Source organism: Salvelinus alpinus, chromosome 8 (assembly GCF_045679555.1).
Source record: "Salvelinus alpinus chromosome 8, SLU_Salpinus.1, whole genome shotgun sequence".
Lineage (NCBI taxonomy): Eukaryota > Metazoa > Chordata > Actinopteri > Salmoniformes > Salmonidae > Salvelinus > Salvelinus alpinus.
Window position 1 is genome coordinate 14,920,441 of NC_092093.1, and position 25,152 is coordinate 14,945,592.

The following is a 25,152-nucleotide window of genomic DNA, read 5'->3' on the forward strand; positions in this document are numbered from 1 at the left end:
ATATATTAAATTATCGTTGCTTCCACGGTTATTTTTGTGGCATATGCCTATTGTTCTTTTTAAATAGTGTCCTGATAAAAACGACAGAGTGGCTTTGGAATTCACAGTAGCCTATCTCAGTATGTTTCGAAGCCCGGTAGGTCATCCATCATTCCTGCCAGCCTCAATCAATAAGAAATGGTCGTCTTATATCGTTCTATATCGACCAAAACTGTAACGTGACCTCGTGTGTGAATACGAATTGTTGTTTGTTAATACGAAAAATATATATATTTACAGAGACATGCAATATTTAATAAATGTCACGAGGTAGCTAATATGCAAATTTCGCCCAAACAGCAAACCAAAAAAATGAATTCACTACAAATGTTATCCAATTGAATTAGGTCACAGTATCATATTATAGTATTAACTCAAGCTCTAACTTTTCTTTCTCTCCTCAAAAGTTTTTTTCTTTCACAGGAAAAATGGAATATGTGCTGAAAAAAGACTCTGAGGTCAAGTTTTAAAATTAGTTTTTATTTTGGTCTTTAGTGCAGAAACCCTTTCCTTCTTCCTGTGTGCTATAAAACTATTGTAACATGATCTAAATGGAAGTCGTCCAAGATCCACCTTACCAGTATGACGTCAATCCATCAGCTCTTTAGTCTGATTTCAGGACAACACAGACTAATCCAAATCAAAACAGAATAATACAAAATATATGAAATGAATTCAGTGCATGGGCAATAAAAGCAACTGGGCCACATTCAGAATACAAATAAAAAGAGGGCTTGGTTTTTTGTTGGGAGCTGGATGGAGCTGCCGTCTGCATTATCGGAGACAAGCTCCAGGCTGCAGACTCTGAGGCAATCTCTCTTTCTCTCTTTCTCTCTGTTCCACAGCACATAGGGGTGGGATTAGTGATAAACTCTCACTCCATAAACTAATGATCACAAAGCTCAAACATGAATAAAACAGTCAAATGAAAAAGCACAAGTCTATACACCACAACAGTTATTAAAACTCTTCATAATCTTTTTAGATATTCCACAGTGGTTGTTTTCAAATGGTGTGTTCATAAGATGAAGTGTGTGTATTTGTTTGAGTGTGTGTGTGTGAGAGAGAGAGGGAATGTGTGTTAGTGTGTGTGTTTGCGGGCTGTGTCAATATATCTCGGGCAAAGACTAAAAAGTTCTTGTCCCTATGGTCCACCATTGTAGAAAAATAAATAAATAATTTAAAAAACAAAACAAAACAATGTGTCAAAATGTTGTTGAGGTCATTTTAACTTCCGTTGTTCATACAGAAGTCTTTTTTTGTTTTGGAAGATTGTTGTTGTCTGCAAATGTTGTTGTTTTTGTTGTTGTTTATTAGTAGATCCTCGTCTTCCTCCAGGCGTGGGGTTATTAAAGGTCAATGTGGGCGGCGTTTGTGCAGATGTGGGTGTGGTCCTCTATGCTCGAGTGGGGAGGTGAGGTGGGCGTAGTCAGATGACAGGTACAGGTGTGACTGGGGCGGAGTCACGCGCTCATTGGACCAAGCGGCAGGATTTTCCCTGAGCAAACCATGGAGGCCTGTAACACGAAGAAGGAGCCTGGGTCAGTCTCTTATACAAACATACCCCAACACACTGCAAATACAGAACCAAAATCTTATAAGGTAAAGAAAATGCTACACATGACTGAGTCAGACATAGGTTTTACAGCTTGTACATACATTTGGACATTGCTGGTGCAGTGGTGTAATTCTTAAGGGATCTTTTAATAGACAAATATTATGGCTCTGACTCCAATATGCATGGAATAAGTGCATTTTACTGCAAAACAACCCCACATGGAACCCTGGGTAAATTTACAGCCGTCACAATCAGCATATGGTCTTGCCACAAATTAAATTAAGGGAGGAGAGCAGCCTCCTTCCTGTATTACGGCATTACAGTAACCGGTCAATGATCATTCAATGAGAAATGATTGGATGAAATAGTCTCAAAATGATATTATTTTTCAGCTTGAGTGAATAAGATATCTCTATGTGGACTGTATTCTAAATGTTGGCGCTGCACCCTCGCTGCTATCACCCTCGTGCTCTTTGGACTTGATTAGCAAAATCAGGGAAATGTCGGGAAGGGAAAAGGGGCTGTGTTGGCGGAACTGGCACCCGGTGAAGATTGAGGCGAACACGGGGCTCTCTATTTACATATAAAGAGCTCAATTAATCAAGGTAAGTGTCATTATAGCGTGGCTCATTGAGCAGTGGAGTGTGGGTGTTAAATAAAAACTGGTGAGCTCCAGTGCCTCCGGCAGGCAATACGTCTTGATTTGTGAACTGTCAGCAGGGCCCAGAGAGCTGATAGGGCTGGAGGGGGACCGAGGGAGTCCAGAACCCCACATTCTTAATCAGATTGAGCCCTGGAGAAGGAGAGGAGGATGGAAAGGAAAGAAAAATTGATAAAAAGGAATGGAGAGGGATAGAGGAACAATGGAGGAGGGGTGAGAAGGGGAGCAGATGAGGGAGAGAGGGTGAGCAATGTAGAGAGATAGATGGAGTGATGGAGAGGAATAGAGGAACAATGGAGGAGGGGGGCTTGTGGGTGAAAAATGTAACAGGGGAGTGAGAATGAGGCTGTGCTTACTTCTCCATCTTCTTCTTCAGGCTTGCCTCGGTTGGACAGGGTTTACATGTAGTGCCACTGACCATCCATCCCCATATTCATTCCCATTCCACCCATTGGTCCTGCAGAATGAGTGACAGAGAGGGGAACTAATTACATGGTGCAATCACAGGTTCATATGACAATATACAATAATAACCCATGAATAGACAAACAGAACATAAACAGATTTTAGGCTACATTGGTAGAAAGGGACAGATAACAGGGTGCTTATTTACCGCCAGGCCGAATCCCCAGGTGTTGCTGTCCGTCGAGTACAAAGCCTCCCATTGGTTGCCCGTCAGGGCTGTATGCCGTCCCCTGGCCCACTGTGGATGTAACATTAACAAGACATGGGTCAGTATACTGTATACTACTAGATTATAATTCTATTTCTATTGGTCCGTATAGAGATATAATACTAGACTGTAATTCTATTTATATTGGTCAGTATAGAGATATAATACCATATTGTAATTCTATTTCTACGGGTAAGTATAGAGTTATAATACTAGATTGTAATTATATTTCTAAGGGTCAGTATAGAGCTATAATACTAGATTGTAATTATATTTCTATTGGTCAGTATAGAGCTATAATACTCGATTGTAATTATATTTTTATTGGTCAGTATAGAGCTATAATACTAGATTGTAATTATATTTCTATTGGTCAGTATAGAGCTATAATACTAGATTGTAATTATATTTCTATTGGTCAGTATAGAGCTACAATACTGGATTGTAATTATATTTCTATTGGTCAGTATAGAGCTACAATACTAGATTACAATTATATTTCTATTGGTCAGTATAGAGCTATAATACTAGATTATAATTATATTTCTATTGGTCAATATAGAGCTATAATACTAGATTATAATTATATTTCTATTGGTCAGTATAGAGCTATAATACTAGATTATAATTATATTTCTATTGGTCAGTATATAGCTATAATACTACATTATAATTATATTTATATTGGTCAGTATAGAGCTATAATACTAGATTGTAATTATATTTTTATTGGTCAGTATAGAGCTATAATACTAGATTGTAATTATATTTCTATTGGTCAGTATAGAGCTATAATACTAGATTGTAATTATATTTCTATTGGTCAGTATAGAGCTACAATACTGGATTGTAATTATATTTCTATTGGTCAGTATAGAGCTATAATACTAGATTATAATTATATTCTATTGGTCAGTATAGAGCTATAATACTAGATTATAATTATATTTCTATTGGTCAGTATGTGTCGAAGCCAAAAGACAGAAGAGATAAAGCATAAGAATAAAAGTGGCGTTCAAAACATCCTCATCTACATTACAAAATCAAACAGTATAGTACAATTTAAAACATGACTGAGAAACAAAGCCATTGTATGTTATTGATTTGAACCAATTGAAATGGTGGTTTACCTGATCTGTTAGACTGGTCAATCATAGGCTGTACTATTCTCCTCCTGGCGTTGATGAACCTGGAGAGGAAGAGAGAAGGGAGAGAGAATTCAAACCAGTACATGAAGCTTCTCCTTGGCTTTTGATCTCCTTTACATTCATCTTCCTGGTCTGCTTAAAGGAAAACTCCACCCCAAAAACTATCTATTTGTCTTTGTTTCATTAATCCCATCTGTCCATCATATGATGCATCATATGGGCCAGATTTCTGTATTTTGAAAGTTACATATCTTGAAAACTTCATTGTTGACACGCAAAACATTTTGGGACTATATCAATAATGGAGTAATGAAACAAATAAAAATATACCGTTTTTTGGGTGGAGTTCTTTAAGATAATCATACACAATCAAAACATTCAGCAATCAAACAGAATATGACAATTTTCTGCACCAGTTTTACTAGTATTCCAATGTCTCGTGTCTTCAGGGATTAGGTTTATAATCGGTCTAATTCTTATTGACATGATCTGGGGTATTAGGAGACAGCCACATAGCTTACCAGATCTATTGATTTGGGTTTAGCCCTTTCAGCCTCAGGCTGTAATAAGGCTAAACGTTTGGCCAATTTCGGTCAGAGACGTACCACTGTATCCAACAGGACCCAACAGGACCCAGCAGGACTGGACAGATAGGTAAGCAAAGCATTCGCCTGCTTTGATAAGTGTATTGAAGTAGATACATTAATACAACTAATAGAATTCTTAACTCCTCGGGATTAGAGGTGCACGTCCATGTAATTAGGTGTGTTGAGAACCCAATATTGATTCTGGGATGGGGGAGGATTAATCGCGAGAAACCAAAGTCAAATCATTTATTCCAACCCTGACCCTGTGTAAACTCAAAGTAAAGTGATACCTTTTAGATAACACACCAGAAGTGCAATCTCGAAACCAAATCCCAAACCTCCCTGGATCTGTTCCTCTTTCCTCTGTGATCATTACATTGGACCCCGCCCCCCTTCCCAAAATGGGATAAGCCATCTACAAAGGGGCCAGGTTGCCGGGCCTTAAATATGCTTTAATCCATCATGTCATACATGTAAAATGAGGCTGAGGGATTGTAAGGGGACGAGAGGGTGTGTACATCTCCCTGTTAATGTTTCCCAGACAGTGAAGATAGATTGAGTATGCTTAATAACACTTCCATTTTAGTTCCCATAGAATGTGCACGCTTCGCCAAAAACATGGCTGTAGCATAGATTTAGATAGGAACCTATGAGCCAGTCCTGGGAGGAGGTACGAAGGAAAGAAGGAAAGGAATAAAGGAGAGAATGAAGCACAAGGGTTAGGTTTAGGGTTAGCGTTAGCGTTAGGGTTAGCGTTAGCTTTAGGGTTAGCGTTAGCTTTAGGGTTAGCAATAGCTTTAGGGTTAGCGTTAGGGTTAGCTTTAGGGTTAGCTTTAGGGTTAGCGTTAGGGTTAGCTTTAGGGTTAGCTTTAGGGTTAGCGTTAGGGTTAGGCTTAGCGTGGGGCCTTGGGTGTTAGCTACTCACCAGTTGTTCACTTGCAGGATGGTGAGGCCTGTGTCCTGTGCTAGCTGCTTCTTCTGTTCCTCTGAAGGGTAGGGGTGCTGTGGTACACAGAGGACAGAAAAAACTACATCTTCAGTAAAAAAAAGAAAACACCCAGCTTGCATTAATTTACAAACGATCATGTCTAGACAGAAACACACGTCACATACGACCAGGGGTTAGGGTTAGGGTTAAGGTTAGACAGAAACACACCTCGCATACGACCAGGGGCTTTCCATTCACAACCTAAGGGAAAGTCAAACTCAGGAAGTGTAATTAAGCCCAGTGATAGACTCACATCCACAGTGACCCTTGGCTAATATACACACAAGTCAATCTCTCTAGTTAGCATAAGCACAACCAAGACTGACCACTGATTGGCCCCTGAACACTTTGGGCTCAAAGCGTGTGGCATTGTTTGACATTATTTGACATGATTTGACAAATGATCAAATGCGATACAAAGGAACACAATGGAGACCTTTGTTAGGGCCTGAATAGGGCCCCTGTCCCCCTGTCTCCCTGTCTCCCTGTCTCCTTGTCTCCCTGTCCCCTGCCTCTCTGCTGGCGGTGTGACAGAGGGAGGAGGGCGGCAGATTGCAGACAGAGTTTACCCATTCACAGGGTACAAGGTGGTGGGCGCTGTCAGGGCTGCAGCCACCTCCTGTGGTCACCGGGTGAGGAATGAGCTCGAATCAACTTCATTTTTAAACAGGTCTTTCAGTCACACACACACAGTCACACACAGAGACACACAGTCACACACACACACACACACACACACACACACACACACACACACACACACACACACACACACACACACACACACACACACACACACACACACACACACACACACACACACACACACACACACACACACACGCACACACACACATACAAAGCGCCCGCACCCACAATCAGACACAGACACACAGGCACACACAAACACTCTCTCTCTCTCACACACACACACACAGTGCCCACCCCCCCCCCCCCCCCCCACACACACACACACATACAGTCACACACACACACACACACACACACACACACACACACACACACACACACACACACACACACACACACACACACACACACACACACACACACACACACACACACACACACAGTCACACACACACACAGTCACACACACACACACACACACACACACACACACACACACATATACACACATACAGTCACACACATACAGTCACACACACACACACACACACACACACACACACACACACACACACACACACACACACACACACACACACACACACACACACACACACACACACACACACACACACACACACACACACATACACATAAACCGCAATGGTGGTGACAAAAGCCATTGTTGCCACAAGTGATCGTCATGGTGACCTCCCAGCTTGGTGTCTGACAGTCTAGTGACGGATGGCTCAGTGCTCCTCCCTCAACCCAGCAGAACGTCTCTGTCTTCCTAAATAAAACCTTCTGCTAATGTCTCCAGTCCAATCTACAGTGTTGTCACATTGGGTCCTCTCTCCAATGTCTAAACCTTATCAGCTATGTTACTTTACTCAGGTCACCTGTCATTGTGCTGTGGTTAAACAAGACTTATTCCTCTGAGTTCCAATAGGGCCTCAAGGTTGAACAAGACTTATTCCTCTGAGTTCCAATAGGGCCTCAAGGTTGAACAAGACTTATTCATCTGGGCTCCAATAGGGCCTCAAGGTTGAACAAGACTTATTCATCTGGGCTCCAATAGAGCCTCAAGGTTGAACAAGACGTATTCCTCTGAGCTCCAATAGAGCCTCAAGGTTGAACAAGACGTATTCCTCTGAGCTCCAATAGAGCCTCAAGGTTGAACAAGACTTATTCCTCTGGGCTCCAATAGGGCCTCAAGGTTGAACAAGACTTATTCCTCTGGGCTCCAATAGGGCCTCAAGGTTGAACAAGACTTATTCCTCTGAGCTCCAATAGGGCCTCAAGGTTGAACAAGACTTATTCCTCTGGGCTCCAATAGAGCCTCAAGGTTGAACAAGACTTATTCCTCTGGGCTCCAATAGGGCCTCAAGGTTGAACAAGACTTATTCCTCTGGGCTCCAATAGAGCCTCAAGGTTGAACAAGACGTATTCCTCTGGGCTCCAATAGGGCCTCAAGGTTGAACAAGACTTATTCCTCTGAGCTCCAATAGAGCCTCAAGGTTGAACAAGACTTATTCCTCTGAGTTCCAATAGGGCCTCAAGGTTGAACAAGACTTATTCCTTTGAGTTCCAATAGGGCCTCAAGGTTGAACAAGACTTATTCCTTTGAGTTCCAATAGGGCCTCAAGGTTGAACAAGACTTATTCCTCTGAGTTCCAATAGGGCCTCAAGGTTGATCAAGAGCACCCTTTCATAGCTGTGTTTTTGCAAAATGCAATGTATGTTTGTTGTAACTAATTCAATACATTAGCGTTAAAAAGAGAGCTTCACAAAGATCTGTCTCAATCAGCATGTAGGTGGAGGTCTAAAACCAACAGTTACTGTATGACCATGCTAATAGGCCAATAATGAATCCTAGAATGAATCTAAATCTTCCATTGCTGCTTTATCTGTACCTTTGTAGAGGAGGATCTTTAGAGCTCCTCATCAGAACAGGAGCACAACAGCTGAAGGCTAAGACTATCTAGAGAAAGACCCTCTCTCCCCTTCTCAGACCCCAGCCTCAACGGTAAAGTCAGGACAAAACATAATCCGTCTCCATCACCCTCTGTGGCCCGATGAATGGCTGATCGCCTGGGTATTGCAATGGGACCATTCAGAGGACATCGAGGGGCCAAAGTCCCCCTTACACCGTGTTTACGAGCCACATCCTTCCATGACAAACACTTGTGCTTAACCAGTGAGGCTGAAAAGAGACAGGGAACAGAGAGGGGATGATTCAATTAGCCTTCCTTTCCTTCTTATTTTTTATCTGTCCAATCTAAAGGTTCTTACTTCCGGTACAGGAGATGTGTGACAGGTTTTCACCCAGAAAACAAATAAGGAGCTTTGAAAACATCTACGAGTGGAGAGGAGAAAAGTAGAAAACCAGAGGAGAAGGAGGAGGAGTCAGAGACTGCGGCGCTGTCTATTGGGTCTGGAGATAAAAGGTGAAACTCTCCTCTCGGGGGATTGGTTGGAAGTCGTTGGAATGTCAGATAGTCCTTCTGAGCCTGAACAGAGGAGTTGCATTCTGGGAAAGTAGTCTATTCTGTTTTTGTAAAACAAAGTCCAGACGCTCAGTATAGTGGCATCATTCCCAACAAGTGTTGTATAATGGAGAGACTGCAGTTAGACAACATACACCACTTGTCTATTATACAGCCCACTGTTCTCTTCAGCCACAATTACTGTTTTTTTACAAATAAAAAATCACAGGGAAAATCATTCGGCGAAGCACTACAATGTCACAGACCAATGCCCCTGTGTTGTGACATGACTGAGTGTTGAATGCAGTAATTACTATTACCCCAAGGAGTACTTGGCATACCCACATGGGGAACCGGGGAAGATTCAGAAGATGTCTACAAAACATGGGCCTCATGGTTAAATGCATGATAGTCATGACCAGTTGCACAAGAGGGTGTACTTTGGGCAGAACAAGATGTGTTTGGGGTAACAGTAAGCAAAAAAGGTTGAGAACCATCCCAGTAGTGGAGTCTGGTTAGGGCTGGAGCTAGGGCCAGGTCGGGCCTGCTGTCTTACCGTGAGGTGCTGGAAGAGCCACGCTCGCATTATATTGGTGGCCACTTTGGGGAAGATACCTCTCTTCTTCTGTCTCTTCTTGTCCAGGTCATCCTCGTCTCCTGTGCCCGGCGACGCCAGACTGTTGTCGAGGCCATCTCCTAAAACAAGAGAAAAAGTAGCCACAAGGGATATGTTAGGAGATGTCTTTAACGTAGACACATCACCTCCATTGGCCAGAAACACACAACTGAAAGGGTAGCAGAGGTCTAGGGCAAAGCAACAGCATAGCAACAGAACATTCCACATCTTCCACATTTGCACGACCTCATCCACATTCTGCTACAGTTTTGGATAATGTAGAGGGGCATACACTGTAGTGACACAGCTCAATAAAAAATTATGAGCTATTCATTCAATCTGAGTAGCACGATTGACATGAAGTACTGACTGTTAGAGCCAGGCTGTAAGTTTCACAGGAAGTACTGACTGTTAGACCCAGGCTGTAAGTTTCACATGAAGTAATGACTGTTAGAGCCAGGCTGTAAGTTTCACATGAAGTAATGACTGTTAGAGCCAGGTTGCAGGCTTGACATGAAGTAAGAGCCGTGGCCAGACACAATGCGCAGGCAGCAGCATTTTTATTTATCCACTGGGGAGCCAGGCCCAGCCAATCAGAATACATTTTTCCCCACAAAAGGGCTTTATTGCAGACAGAAATACTCCTCAGTTTCATCAGCTGTCCTAGTGGCTGATCTCAGACAAGAGAGGAAGCCGGATATGGAGGTCCTTGGCTTGCGTGGTTACACATGGTCTGTGGTTGGCAGGCTGGTTGGACGTACTGCCAAATTCTCTAAAACGACGTTGGAGGCGGCTTCTGGTAAAAAAAATTGCAATTCTCTGGCAACAGCTCTGGTGGACATTCCAGTAGTCAGCATGCCAATTGCACGCTCCCTCAAAACTTGAGACATGTGTGACATTGTGTTGTGTGACAAAACTGCATATTTTAGAGTGGACTTTTATTGTCCACGGCACAAGGTGCACCTGTGTAATGATCATGCTGTTTAATCAGCGTCTTTATATGCCACACCTGTCAGGTGGATGGATTCTCTTGGCAAAGGAGAAATGCTCACTAAGATGGATGTAAACAAATTTATGCACAAAATTTGTGAAAAATTTAATTATTGTGCATATGGACATTTTCTGGGAGCTTTTATTTCAGCTCATGAAACACGGGACCAACACTTTAAATATTTTGTTTATATTTTTGCCCAGTATAGATATTCTACCATTTGATTAAGACAAATGGTTTAGTTCAGCGGAGTCAATCACCACCTTCCGGAGACACCTGAAACCCCACCTCTTTAAGGAATACCTAGGATAGGATAAAGTAATCCTTCTAACCCCCCCCCCCCTTAAAAGAGCTAGATGCACTATTGTAAAGTGGTTGTTCCACTGGATATCATAAGGTGAATGCACCAATTTGTAAGTCGCTCTGGATAAGAGCGTCTGCTAAATGACTTAAATGTAAATGTAAAATGTAGTTGTAAAAAAAAAAGGGAAAAATGTCACAATAACAAAAATAACAATTGTGACCTCATAGTTAAGGTATGACATCACAATAACATAACAAATCCCCTCACCTGTGAAGTTGAAAGCAGGGCGCTCCTTTTGTCTATGTGTGCTAAGGATGTTTGGGTGGATGGAGGGGGGTGTTATGGGGCTGGGGGGGTTGTGGTCATTCCCCCTCAAGCTCCCCAAGTGTTCAGTGACCTACCCTACCCCTACCCCTTCCACCCCCCCCCCCCCCCCCCACCTCCAGTCTGTCTGTGTTGGATTGTCTGATTCACACTGCAACGCACACACACACACACAGAGCCATACAACACACACACAGAGCCATACAACACATACACACAGCCACACAATACACACACACAGCCACACCACACACACACAGCCACACAACACACACAGCCTCTCTCTCCTACTGCCATTATTGTTTCAATGGGAACCTTCTCACGGATCAAGGCTAGAAGGCTCCCTTTTAAACTGAGATTTCCGCGGCTTCCGCCCCTGCCCTCGCTCCCCATTGCTCTCCATCACAGAACCTATCTGTGCACTCTCTCTCCCTCTCTTTCTCTCTCTCTCTGTCTCTTTCCTTCTCCCTCTCCGCCATTAATTGTGCATCAGCCGAGATGATTTTCTTTTAACAGTGGTGGTTATTTTTCTTGCCCTCGGGGCAGAGATGCCTTGAAAGCCTGCCTGCAGGGGATGTGAATAATGCATCTGAGAGACTCCTCCCCGGAGGCGGGACTGGAACCCTACTTTTCATAAGATTTGCACTGGCATGTCTTTTTGTTTTGGGGGATGCATCAATCAAAGGGGCTTCAATATATGCGCCCATAATCATGCATAAATATTTCAGCTAATGAATATTGACATTAAAAAGGATGACTTGAACTGAGTGGGGTGGGAGGGGAGGGGTGTGTTGGGTTGGGGATGGGGATGGGGATGGGGGTGGTGGTGTTCTGACGGATGGTGTAGTCCAAGTCAAGGACAGGGCAGGTTGTTTGGCCACTGTCTCCTTTGCTTATGTGATGCTTTACTTTTTGTGTCCTCTATTCCTTATCCTCTCTGTTCATAGATGTTATAACAAGCTTTTATAACAGGTTTCTTTTCTAGGCTTTTGGTCTTATGACTGACAAAAATGAGGAGGTTTGATGTGGGAAGAGAGGTCTTGGAGGATGGTGCTGAAGAGATCTGTCGTTTCAGAGAGGACAGTTAATATCCTGTCTCACAGGCTAGGAGAGAGACATTTTGTTCAGCAATGCCTTGGGTGGTGAAATAATCAATAAAAAACGATACCTATCAATGACTTAACATTTGGGCTGGTGCGGGTGATCAAAATGACAAAAATCCATGTTGGTCATTTTAAATTAGTTATGTATCTGTTTCTGTACCAAATAACTGAAAACAATGGAAGAGAGAATGAGGGAAAGAATGAAAAATAGGAAGTCACCAGCACGGCCTAATTATATCTAAGGAGCGTCAACCCCTCCTGGCCCCCCTCCTCCTCTCCCCCCAGCCCTCTCTTTTTTCCTGCTCCAGAGAGGGACGGCCGCAGGGCAGATCCTCTGCTACGCTAATCACTTCTGACTGTTCCCTGGCAACTCAGCCAATCTAAGCAGTGTGACAGTGCACTACTCTCAAAATCGTACCCGTGGAACGCTCCTCCCGTGGCCTAGCTCCTCGCCTGCCTGCCTACCCCGCTCCCTCCCTGCTTGCCTGCCCCGCTCCCTTCCTCCCTCCCCCCCTGCGTGCCTGCCCCAGTGTCTGCACTCATGACACGGGGGGGGGGGCTGCTGCCGTGGGGAAGGCGGGAGTACTGCCTCGGGCGCTTTAGGGAAAACAGCACCCTAAGATATGAAGAAGAGAGGCATCCTTGGCTGGCTTCCAACCCCCAACACCCTACTCTCTCCCCTCTCAGTCTCTCCTTCTCTCTCCCTCTACCTTCCTCTCTCTGTCTCTCCTTCTCTCTCTCCCTCTCTCTTCCTCTCTGTCTCTCCTCTCTCTCCCTTTCTCTTCCTCTCTCTCATCAACAACATCAGAGACCAGTGCTCCTACAGTTAGGTATAAACTGGGACAACTAGATGAGGCAAGAGAATCCACATGATGACATGTCCATATCCGACAAAGTGCAGGGTTGGCTATTAGCTAACAGAACTGATTGCTGTATTCCGGCCTGCATCAGTGATGGGAACCCAATGCAGCTTGCCTAATGAGCTCACCTGGACCTGATCCATCACCAATGACACTTCTCAGCCCCTCCTGTTATTACCCATGATGCACACTGCTAAATGGGAGCTGTTGTCTGGAAGCTTTCCAAGACACTGGGAATCCTATATTGATGTTGATGAATAGATCTAGAATCGTTCCTCCCAGTGGCCTTTATCCTATTGATTTGGAGTGGTGATCGGTAAGGCCTGGATGAAAATGAACACTTTTAGTTCTTGTGCCTCTCTCCCTTGTTATTTGTGAGAGCATCTTGTCACAGGTTATATGGGGACATTAGCCTAGAGTGTCATTGGTATGTCACCACCAGCAGTTCTGGATTCCATTTTCGGTGGTATCCATCCGGAGGAGACAAAAAGATGCACTGACTGCATCCTGTTTCTTCCCGCTCTGCATTCCCCTCTTTGTAAACGCTAGTGTACAGCGGCTTCACAGCAGCTAGTTCCCCTTGGTTTCCTTTCCTTTTTTTATGATGGACATTCCAAGCCCCGCCCCCAAAAAACATTCCTAGGATAGCTCATCCCTTTTAGAACTGTCCCTGTGCCCCATCTATCTGAGAGTCACTCCGGGGGAGGTGGAATCAAAGACATTCCCCTCTGCATATCACACAGCTTACAAGAAAACAACCAAAGACTGCATAAGCCAATGGGTTAGCGGTTAGCCACATGGCTAACATAGCCACTAAGCCATAACAACACCACCAACCAACCAACCACATATCAACTACCTGTGGTTGATACCAACCATACTAACCACAATTCTCCCCCATTAGATAAGACTGTAGGTTAACCCTTTTAAGGCTTTTATCATTGGCCCACACAACCATGACTAATGTCCATTAGGACAATAGGAGCTCCCTCATAGTAGGTACTTTGAAGAGCATCAGTAATCTCCTAGCCAGGCCTGCACTACTGACGTAAAGGCCCCGCTTTGGCCCCCAGGTCCCGTCCTATGTTAAAAGTGTTTGCTTTCTTCATCCCCTTGAATGAGAAAAGGGATGGAAACAAGGGATGAAAACAAGGGATGAAAAAATAGCAGAGTCCCCAGGAGGATTAGGAGGAGCAGCAGGTAGGCAGGGAAGCATCAGATCCTGCTACCAGTGACTATGACTGGGACTCTGATCATTCTGGGGCTTTTTCTCCCCTTTGTTCCTCCATACATAAAGTGGCTCTGTCTTTCCCAGCTCCACGGCAGGGGTTATTGTGCTTCCCCAGCCTCTATGCATTCTCTACCCAGGTCAAAAGGGCAGGGAGACATGGACTTTGGGTGTCCCCTCGCTTTTGTTTAAAAAAAATAAACAACTCCAGAGGAACCAAGGAAAAAGCCATTCACACCATCCTCTTCCCCTCTCTTTGCTGACAATACAATTCACATAGTCAGTTTTACTGTGTTAGGGCATACAATGACATTAAACATGACATGGATACTAGGCTAAGTGAAATTCATTGAACATGTTTTTCAGATAGTTAGGATAACTGAAGAAACTGTAGTAAAATCAGGAGGAATAAACTTAATCTTTGTTTCTGACTGTCCTTTCATCCTCTGAATTGCTCTTGTCTTGCAAAACATCCTGCCATTGTTTAGCTCAATGCCCTGCTATTGATGCCTGATGGGCAGAGGGTGGTAAGTTGCTTTAAAGTCTATTCTATTTTTACTGTGGCCATAGGAGAGAAAAACAAAAACAAGTAATAAAACCCTTATAGCCTCCAATGAGCTCATCACAGGCTAAATGAACAGCCGGCACGCGGACAGAAAGCCAAGTAGGCTATTAAACAGCAATACTGGCCACAGTCATGCAAAACCAGTAATTGGCAATAATTACCCTCATCATATCAGATTCAACTTTTGAACTTTATCATCTGACCTGGATAAGTGATAAAACTACAAAGTCACCATCAAAACCCAACAAACTAGCTGTTGATACAACAACAACCTCTTATCTCAACATTATCTGAATGATAAGGATGGAGAAACAATAACTGCTTATCATTATGATCTCTGGAGAGGCTAAGTTTCATCTACAGCTCACAAGTAGAGAAAAAACCACTGCCTTTGTATGAGGTCAGCACTGAGGTTAACCTTTGATATGGTATTGAGTCTAAAGAGAAGCTGTGGTTCTCTTACCGAGTTCGCTGCTGTTGTCCCCACTCTGGGAGACGTGGCCCCCGCTGGAGGGCCCCGGGGTGCCCACGGAGGGCGTGGAGTGGGCGTCATCCAGGTCTCTCCAGGACGCCGGGTTCTGGGGTCCACAGAGAGGGTCATCAACATATCCCCCGTCCCGACCACACAACAGCAGAGGAGGGAGAGCGAGAATGAGAGAGCGAGAGCGAGAGCGAGAGCGAGAGCGAGAGCGAGAGCGAGAGAGAGAGAGAGAGAGAGCGAGAGCGAGAGCGAGAGCGAGAGAGAGAGAGAGAGATAGAGAGATAGAGAGATAGAGAGATAGAGAGATAGAGAGATAGATAGATAGATAGATAGATAGATAGATAGATAGAGAGAATGAGAGAATGAGAGAGAGAGAGAGATCACATTAGAAAACAGTGGATACAGTATGCCGTAACTTTAAATCAATGTAACTCCCTAACACACACTCAAACATACACACTCAAACACACACAAACCCAGCCAATTTACCACAGCGCACAATATGACCATGTCGTCAATAAGAATATAGAACCTGTCCAAAAGATCCATAATCCAATAATCCAACAATGTAAATTACCATTTTCCCTGAGACTGAGACGGCGGCAAAATAAAATATAAAATAAAACGTTAAAGCTGATATTCAGCTACACTAGCTAATACTGTAGAGCCAAAGCAATCAGCACCAGAGCTCCAGCAACACTTCTTCCTTTCCTCTATTCTCCGGTGTCTTGACTGATTCTGAAGCCCAGTGGTCTCTCCGAACACCTATTTATTGGGCCATATATGCACAGGGACCAGGGTACTTAGACAGTCTAAAGCTGAGGGCCAAACAGCAGAGCAACCTCTTCAGCCTCTTGGCGTCAGCTGTTCGCCGGATGGTGCTCAGATGAAGAGCTCAGCCAACGACAAGAATAATCACTGCAACAATGGCAGCGCAGTGTGAATGAGGCCTCTCATCGAGCTCGACGAGCAGGCCCCCTTTTCCATCCCAACACACAGTAATTAGAAAGCTGTTTGTGTGGCGTCCCCATTCAAAGTGCCATGTGTTTCCACGTTTATCAAGCTAATGAAGGGGGTTCTTTACTCACTCACACCCCAGCTGTTAAGATTACATTAATTACACATACAGTGCGGTCTATCCTTCTTTAAAATGTATCTTCCAAACTGAGATCCATAAAGGCAGAGAAGTTAAGATAATACAAATAGATCATAAATTATGACATCATAACTGATTTCAACTGATCTTCAATCACACATTTTTTTTCTTCTTACTCTGCAAGTTTGTGATATCAACACGAATATTGAGCTGCTCTCTCTTGGATATAGGCTGGGTTGTGGACTCCCTCAAACGTTTCCAAAAAAGAGGCAGAGTTGGTGTGCCACAAAGAGATCCAACATACTGTGTAGTACTCTCCCTCATTGTGAGGTTTAGCTGCCGTCCCTGTAGAAATAGAACTGGTAGAGTGAACAGAGTTCTAAACTCCCGAAGATTTGTCATGAACTTCTCACACGTAAACTAAATCAAATCAAATCACATTTTATTTGATCACATACACGCGTTTAGCAGATGTTATTGCAGGTGTAGCGAAATGCGTGTGTTTCTAGCTCCAACAGTGCAGTAATATCTAACAAGTAATATCGAACAATTTCACAACAATACACACAAATCTAAGTAAAGGAATGGAATTAAGAATATATTTACACTACCGGTCAAAAGTTTTAGAACACATACTCATTCAAGGGTTTTTCTTTATTTTTACTATTTTCTACATTGTAGGATAATAGTGAAGACATCAAAACTATGACATAACACATATGGAATCATCTAGTAACCAAAAAAGTGTTAAACAAATCCAAAAATATTTTATATTTGAGATTCTTCAAATAGCCAACTTTTGCCTTGATGACAGCTTTGCACACTCTTGGAATTCTCTCAACCAGCTTCATTTCAATTAACAGGAGTGACTTCTTAAAAGTTAATGTGTGGAATTTCTTTATTTCGAAATGCGTTTGAGACAATCAGTTGTGTTGTGACAAGGTAGGGGGTTGGTATACAGAAGACAGCTCTATTTGGTAAAAGACCAAGCCCATATTATCTCAAGAACAGCTCAAATAAGCAAAAAGAAACGACAGTACATCATTACTTTAAGACATGAAGGTCAGTCAATACGGAACATTTCAAGAACAATGAACGTTTCTTCAAATGCAGTCGCAAAACCATCAAGCGCTATGACGAAACTGGCTCTCATGAGGACCGCTATAGGAAAGGAAGACCCAGAGTTCCCTCTGCTGCAGAGAATAAGTTCATTAGAGTTACCAGCCTCAGAAATTGCAGCTTATTTAGAATTCAAGGCACACTTAACCAGCATGGCTACCACAGCATTCTGCAGCGATATGCCATCCCATCAGGTTTGCGCTTAGTGGGACTACCATTTGTTTTTCAACAGGACAATGACCCAACACACCTCCAGGTTGAGTAAGTGCTCTTTTACCAAGAAGGAGAGTGATGGAGTGCTGTATCAGATGACCTGGCCTCCACAATCCCCCGACCTCAACCAAATTGAGATGATTCGGGATGAGTCAGACCGCAGAGTGAAGGAAAAGCAGCCAACAAGTGCTCAACATATGTGGGAACTCCTTCAAGACTGTTGGAAAAGCATTTCAGGTGAACCTGGTTGAGAGAATGCCAAGAGTGTGCAAAGCTGTTATCAAGGCAATTTGAAGAATCTCAAATATAAAATATATTTTGATTTGGTTAACACTTTTTTGTTTACTACATGATTCCATATGTGTTAGTTCATAGTTTTGATGTCTTCACTATTATTCTACAATGTAGAAAATAGTAAAAATAAAGAAAAACCCCTGAATGAGTAGATGTTCTAAAACTTTTGACCGGTACTGTATATGGACGATGTAACGCTCGCCGTCGTAAAGAAAGGGTGGACCAAAGTGCAGCGTGGAAAGTGTTCATGATCTTTAATGTCAAGAATCACTCAAACAAAAATAACGAATAAAAAAACAAAAGCGAACAGTTCCGTCAGGCACAGATACTAAACGGAAAACAACAATGATAATGATAACTTATATTTGATCCCCAATCAGAGACAACAATAGACAGCTGCCTCTGATTGGGAACCACACTAGGCAAAAACAACAAAGAAATAGAAAACATAGATTCTCCCACGTGAGTCAAACCCTGACCTAACCAAACATAGAGAATAAATAAGGATCTCTAAGGTCAGGGCGTGACTGTACCCCCCCTGGACTGGGAACCCTTCGTGCCATGGATCATCACAGGAGGCTTCGTGCCATGGATCATCACTGGAGGCTTCGTGCCATGGATCATCACCGCGGGCTCCGTGCCATGGATCATCACTGCAGGCTCCGTGCCATGGATCATCACCGCAGGCTCCGGGCCATGGATCATCACTGGAGGCTTCGTGCCATGGATCATCACTGGAGGCTTCGTGCCATGGATCATCACCGCGGGCTCCGTGCCATGGATCATCACTGCAGGCTCCGTGCCATGGATCATCACTGCAGGCTCCGGGCCATGGATCATCACTGGAGGCGTCGGGCCATGGATCATCACTGGAGTCTCCGGGCCATGGATCATCACTACAGGCTCCGGGCCATGGATCATCACTGGAGGCTTCGTACGTGGAGCCGGAACAGGTCTCACCGGACTGAGCAGACGTACTGGAAGCCTGGTGCGGGGAGCTGCCACAACACGTCCTGGCTGGATACCCACTCCAGCTCGGTGAGTGTGGAGAGCTGGCACGGGACGCACTGGGCTATGAAGGCGCACTGGAGGCATAGTGCATAGAGCCGGCGCAGGATATGCTGGGCCGTGGAGGCGCACTGGAGGTCTGGAGCGCAGAGCTGGCACAACGCGTCCTGGCTGAATCCCCCCTGTAGCACGGTAAGTGCGGGGAGCTGGAACAGGCCGCACTGGGCTGTGCTGGCGAACTGGGGATACCGTGCGTAGAGCTGGCGCAGGATATCCTGGACCGAAGAGACGCACCGGAGCCGGCACAATCCATCCTGGCTGAATGCCCACTCTAGCACGGCAACTGCGGGGAGCTGGAACAGAGCGCACCGGGCTATGAATACGTACTGGAGACACTGTGCGCATCACTGCATAACACTGTGCCTGACCAGTCACACGCTCCCCACGGTAAGCACGGGGAGTTGGCTCAGGTCTAAACCCTGACTCTGCCAATCTCCCCGTGTCCCCCCCCCCAAAAAAAATTGGGGGGCTGCCTCTCGTGCTTGCCTCGATGGTTTAACTCCTCGTAACGTCGCCGTTCTGCTCTCGCTGCTTCTATCTCCTCCTTCGGACAGCGATAGCCTGCCTCCAGGGTCCTTTCCCGTCTAGGATTTCCTCCCAGGTCCAGTCCTCCTGACCACGCTGCTTGGTCCTTTGGTGGTGGGTAGTTCTGTAACGACTCTCTTGGGTTGAAGAAGGAGACCAAGGTGCAGCGTGGTAGGCGTTCATGATTTTTAATTAACTGAACACCGCAACAAAATAACAAAGTAGAAAAAACGAAAGCACACAGTTCTGTCTGGCAACAAAACAGCTAAACAGAAAATAACACCCCACAAAACCCAAACGGAAAATGACAACTTATATATGATCCCCAATCAGAGACAACGATAAACAGCTGCCTCTGATTGGGAACCACACTAGGCAAAAACAACAAAGAAATAGAAAACATAGATTCTCCCACCCGAGTCACACCCTGACCTAACCAAACATAGAGAATAAATAAGGATCTCTAAGGTCAGGGCGTGACAGACGAGCAATGTCAGAGTGGCATAGACTAAGATACAGTAGAATAGAATAGAATACAGTATTTACATATGTAAACATTATTAAAGTGACTAGTGTTCCATTTATTAAAGTGGCCAGTGATTTCAAGTCTATGTATCTAGGCAGCAGCCTCTAATGTGCTAGTGGTGGCTATTTAACAGTCTGATGGCCTTGAGATAGTTGCTTTTAGTCTCACAAGTTTCTTTTAGTCTCACAATTCAGATAATTGTTTCTGAAATAACGCAAATGTGAAAGACTGGAAATGGACGCTAAAGTTGCCTTCACAACCACTAATCAACACAGCTACACAAATAGATGTTGTTCTTCTCAAACATGAACCAGGCCCAAGATACAGAGTGGTTGGCATTCACATACACCGTTCTGCGTGTGCATTGCATGTGTCCTTACACCACAGGAGGCTGGTGAGAGGAGGACGGCTCATAATAATAGTCGGAATGGAGAGAATGGAGTGGTATTAACATAGAAACCACGTGTTTGATGTGTTTGATACCATTCCATTCATTTGGTTCCTTCAATTACTATGAGCCCGCCCTCCCCAATTAAGGTGCCACCAGCCGTCTGTGCCACCCAGAGGACTACAGCCCATACATTATGCTGAAGGCCATGTGGCCCTGTATGGCTCAGATGGTAGAGCATAGAACGCTTGCAACACCAGGATTGTGGGTTTGAATCCCGGGACCAACGATATGTAAAATGTATGAAACGTGACTGTATGCCTCCTTGGATAAAACTGTCTGCTAAATGGCATACATTATTATTATATTAGGAATACGTTCACATACACTGTTCTGCATGTGGCCTAACACCCAGAGAAGTTCAGCCTATACATAATACATTGGACAAAAGGTGAACTGGATCGCGGGACAGCCAGCAGCAGAATGTCCTGTCAGATAAGTGAACCTTGAACAATGTTCACAACACGCACATACATACAAAGTGTGTTTGTGTCTACAACCACTGAATTTAAAAATGCAACATCATCTAACAGTGTGAATACAATGAAATTAGATGTGGACAGCAGACACCATTTTTTTCTGATAGTCAAAAGTGGTTTACTTCGGATAAACATACTTAGTATACAGGACAGCAATCTAATATGAGGAATCTCCCCAACACTAAATTCATGCCATTGCTCCAGTACCGTAACGTTATTAAGGAACCATGATATCAGAATCGACTTGTGGGAGGAGAAAGAGCCCGTGTAGGGGCACCCTATAGGCCCATGGATTGACAAAGACCCTCCTCTTTACCGACAATAGTAATCCAATTGGTTTAGCATTCAAGTGTAAAATCAAACACTAGTCCTCATAGCCCTCTAAGAGGGGAGGGAGAGGGGAAAGACCCAACAGGACACATCCAGCTGTACTCTTCATCATGCAGACCCAATAATCATCATCACCACCATCAGCATCACCACCACCACCATCATCATCACCACCAACCTCATCATCATCATCGCCATCATCATCATCATCATCACCACCATCATCAACATCATCACCCTCATCATCTTCATCATCATCCTCATCATCATCATCACCACCATCATCAACACCATCATCCTCATCATCATTCCACCATCATCACCATCATCATCATCAGCATCACCACCACCATTATCATGATCATCATCTTCATCATCATCATCCTCATCACCACCATCATCATCATCATCATCACCACCATCATCATCATCATCCTCATCATCATCATCATCACCATCATCAAAATCATCATCTTCATCATCATCACCATAATCCTCATCATCATCACCATCACCACCATCATCCTCATCATCATCATCACCACCATCATCATCATCCTCATCATCATCCTAATCTTCCTCATCATCATCATCATCATCATCATCATCATCATCATCATCATCATCATCATCATCATCATCATCACCAACATCATCAAAATCATCACCCTCATCATCATCATCATCACCATCATCATCATCATCATCACCATCATCCTCATCACAACCACCATCATCATTATCATCATCTTCATCATCATCATCCTCATCACCACCATCATCACCACCATCATCAAAATCAAAATCATCATCATCATCATCATCATCATCATCATCATCATCATCATCATCACCACATCATCAAAATCAACATCCTCATCATCATCGCCATCATCATCCTCATCTTCCTCATCATCATCACCATCATCATCATCATCATCCTCATCATCATCATCATCATCATCATCACCATCATCATCCTCATCATCCTCATCATCATCATCATCAACCTATAAAATAGATGATTTATACAATAGAGCTGATAAAGGGGAACAATTCCCTCTCTCATTCCTCCTCTTTTTAAGAAGACATGGGAGCTCTACGAAACTACCCTCAGTACACATCACCCTTAGCACTCTTTTTTGCAGACATGTAGGTGCATTGAATTACTTTTTTGTTGATAGGTTATTAATACAATAATTGTTTAATAGTAACCAGTAAATTCAATGTGAGACCGTTTATTTTAAAAACTGTCGATTAAATTTGTTATATATTCAACTGACTCACAATTATGCTAAATTGCCCATGATCTTGAAATTATAGGTTTTGTACATTCTGAACACCATGCTATTGGCAGCACCCCTTGCAAAACTTAGCTCCAATATGTAATTTCGAAGCCTAGACACTCACGTGATCTGCTAGATTTGTGGAAGATCCCGTCAGGTCATCTAAGTCAGATTTGCAGCCATCTCGATCGTCTATGACCAAGTCGATGGGCATTTTGCCTTTCAAACAACTGATATACCGATGGCAGAAGTTGTCGCAGAGCTCGTGCACCTATTCAATGAAAATCGGTGTTAGCAGCACCCTTGCAAGATCTCGGTGCCACAGCCATGTGTAGGACTATGTGTGTTAGAGTAAAATATTACACTTCAAGAAGTTAAATCTATGCTGTTATGAGTGATTGTATAACGTTCATACAAAAAAAAAATATAAAATACAAAAAAGCAAAGAGTTAAAGCATTAAATATAGGTTTACAATAAAACATAATTTACCTTCTCTAATTCTAAAAGATGAAATCGTAATACTTGAATAGCTTGGATCATCTGGAAAAAAAGAACATATAAAATGTAGGATTTAGTCATGCTGACATGTTTGCCTCAAATGAACAGTAACTAGGCCTATGTAATAACACCATACATTTAATGAATAGTAACTAGGCCTATGTAATAACACCATACATTTAATGAATAGTAACTAGTCCTATGTAATAACACCATACATTAATGAATAGTAACTAGTCCTATGTAATAACACCATACATTTAATGAATAGTAACTAGGCCTATGTAATAACACCATACATTTAATGAATAGTAACTAGTCCTATGTAATAACACCATACATTAATGAATAGTAACTAGGCCTATGTAATAACACCATACATTTAATGAATAGTAACTAGTCCTATGTAATAACACCATACATTAATGAATAGTAACTAGTCCTATGTAATAACACCATACATTTAATGAATAGTAACTAGTCCTATGTAATAACACCATACATTTAATGAATAGTAACTAGTCCTATGTAATAACACCATACATTAATGAATAGTAACTAGTCCTATGTAATAACACCATACATTTAATGAATAGTAACTAGTCCTATGTAATAACACCATACATTAATGAATAGCAACTAGGCCTATGTAATAACACCATACATTTAATGAATAGTAACTAGTCCTATGTAATAACACCATACATTAATGAATAGTAACTAGTCCTATGTAATAACACCATACATTTAATGAATAGTAACTAGTCCTATGTAATAACACCATACATTAATGAATAGCAACTAGGCCTATGTAATAACACCATACATTTAATGAATAGCAACTAGTCCTATGTAATAACACCATACATTTAATGAATAGCAACTAGTCCTATGTAATAACACCATACATTTAATGAATAGTAACTAGTCCTATGTAATAACACCATACATTAATGAATAGCAACTAGGCCTATGTAATAACACCATACATTTAATGAATAGCAACTAGTCCTATGTAATAACACCATACATTTAATGAATAGCAACTAGTCCTATGTAATAACACCATACATTTAATGAATAGTAACTAGTCCTATGTAATAACACCATACATTAATGAATAGCAACTAGGCCTATGTAATAACACCATACATTTAATGAATAGCAACTAGTCCTATGTAATAACACCATACATTAATGAATGCACACTGTAGGCCTATACAGTAAAGTAGCCATATGTTACAGTATGTTACAAGACTTAAAACAATGTATTTTCTTAATCAAATAGATGCTTTAGCAGAGCAATGGTTCCTAGACAGTCCCTGCTTTTGGGATGCCCAAGGCAAGGACCTCCGCGGCTACCCGCTGCAGAGGAGCAAAATAGGCCTTTGACCACGACTCGTCTGCGTTTCCTGTTGCTCCTTCAATGGAACGTTCTGAATTTTCGTGTTGTATTTAAACAAAGTGAAACAAGACAATATGACACGATTTATCCAGCTGCGCAATTGATGCGTAAAAAGTGGACATGTAAGTTAAATGGCTTACCAAATTGTCCACCTCTTGATTCGATGAAAATAACGGTTTTTCTGCACGTATCTATAGAGAAAGCATCATATTAGTCTATTGTCTGCATACCGCAATCAATCAGATAGTCCATCAATCTATCAATCAAACAGGCAAGCAATCAATCAAACAATCCATCCATCCGTCCATCAATTATCAAACATAAAAAAGGTAAATATTATTAACGTTTAAAAGCACAAATAATGGCTAAAGCAGGCTATACAATCCCCTATTCCTATCGTTATCTATATTTTAGGTCATAAAAAAGGGCTTATCATAAACCACAAGTACCTGTTTTGCAAAGACAGCGATGTCTTCGTTGAACGAGTCTGAGGAGCAGACATCGCCGCCCGCTACTCCAGGCTCCCTGGGCGTGCAGGTCGCCAACTCACACTTCTCAAACACCAAGGCGAGCAGAGGGAACAACGGGTGACTGCAACATG

General features: G+C 42.9%; 1 protein-coding gene across 4 annotated transcripts in view; it reads right to left on the minus strand.

Moving 5' to 3' along the window:
- Positions 1–498: 498 nt before the first annotated feature.
- Positions 499–25,152, minus strand: part of LOC139582597 (homeobox protein Meis2-like) — a 29,049-nt gene continuing 4,395 nt past the window's right edge. For 2 of the 4 annotated variants that reach the window (XM_071412736.1, XM_071412734.1), the window contains exons 3-13: positions 25,001–25,142; positions 24,692–24,742; positions 23,138–23,188; positions 22,772–22,918; positions 15,246–15,360; positions 9,348–9,487; positions 5,592–5,668; positions 4,062–4,120; positions 2,872–2,961; positions 2,615–2,715; positions 499–1,556 (exon numbers count right to left, since the gene is read on the minus strand). In XM_071412736.1, the coding sequence (XP_071268837.1) occupies positions 2,657–2,715; positions 2,872–2,961; positions 4,062–4,120; positions 5,592–5,668; positions 9,348–9,487; positions 15,246–15,360; positions 22,772–22,918; positions 23,138–23,188; positions 24,692–24,742; positions 25,001–25,142 (931 nt within the window). In that variant the 3' untranslated portion in view covers positions 499–1,556; positions 2,615–2,656. The other 2 variants (XM_071412735.1, XM_071412737.1) reach the window with 2 other exon arrangements.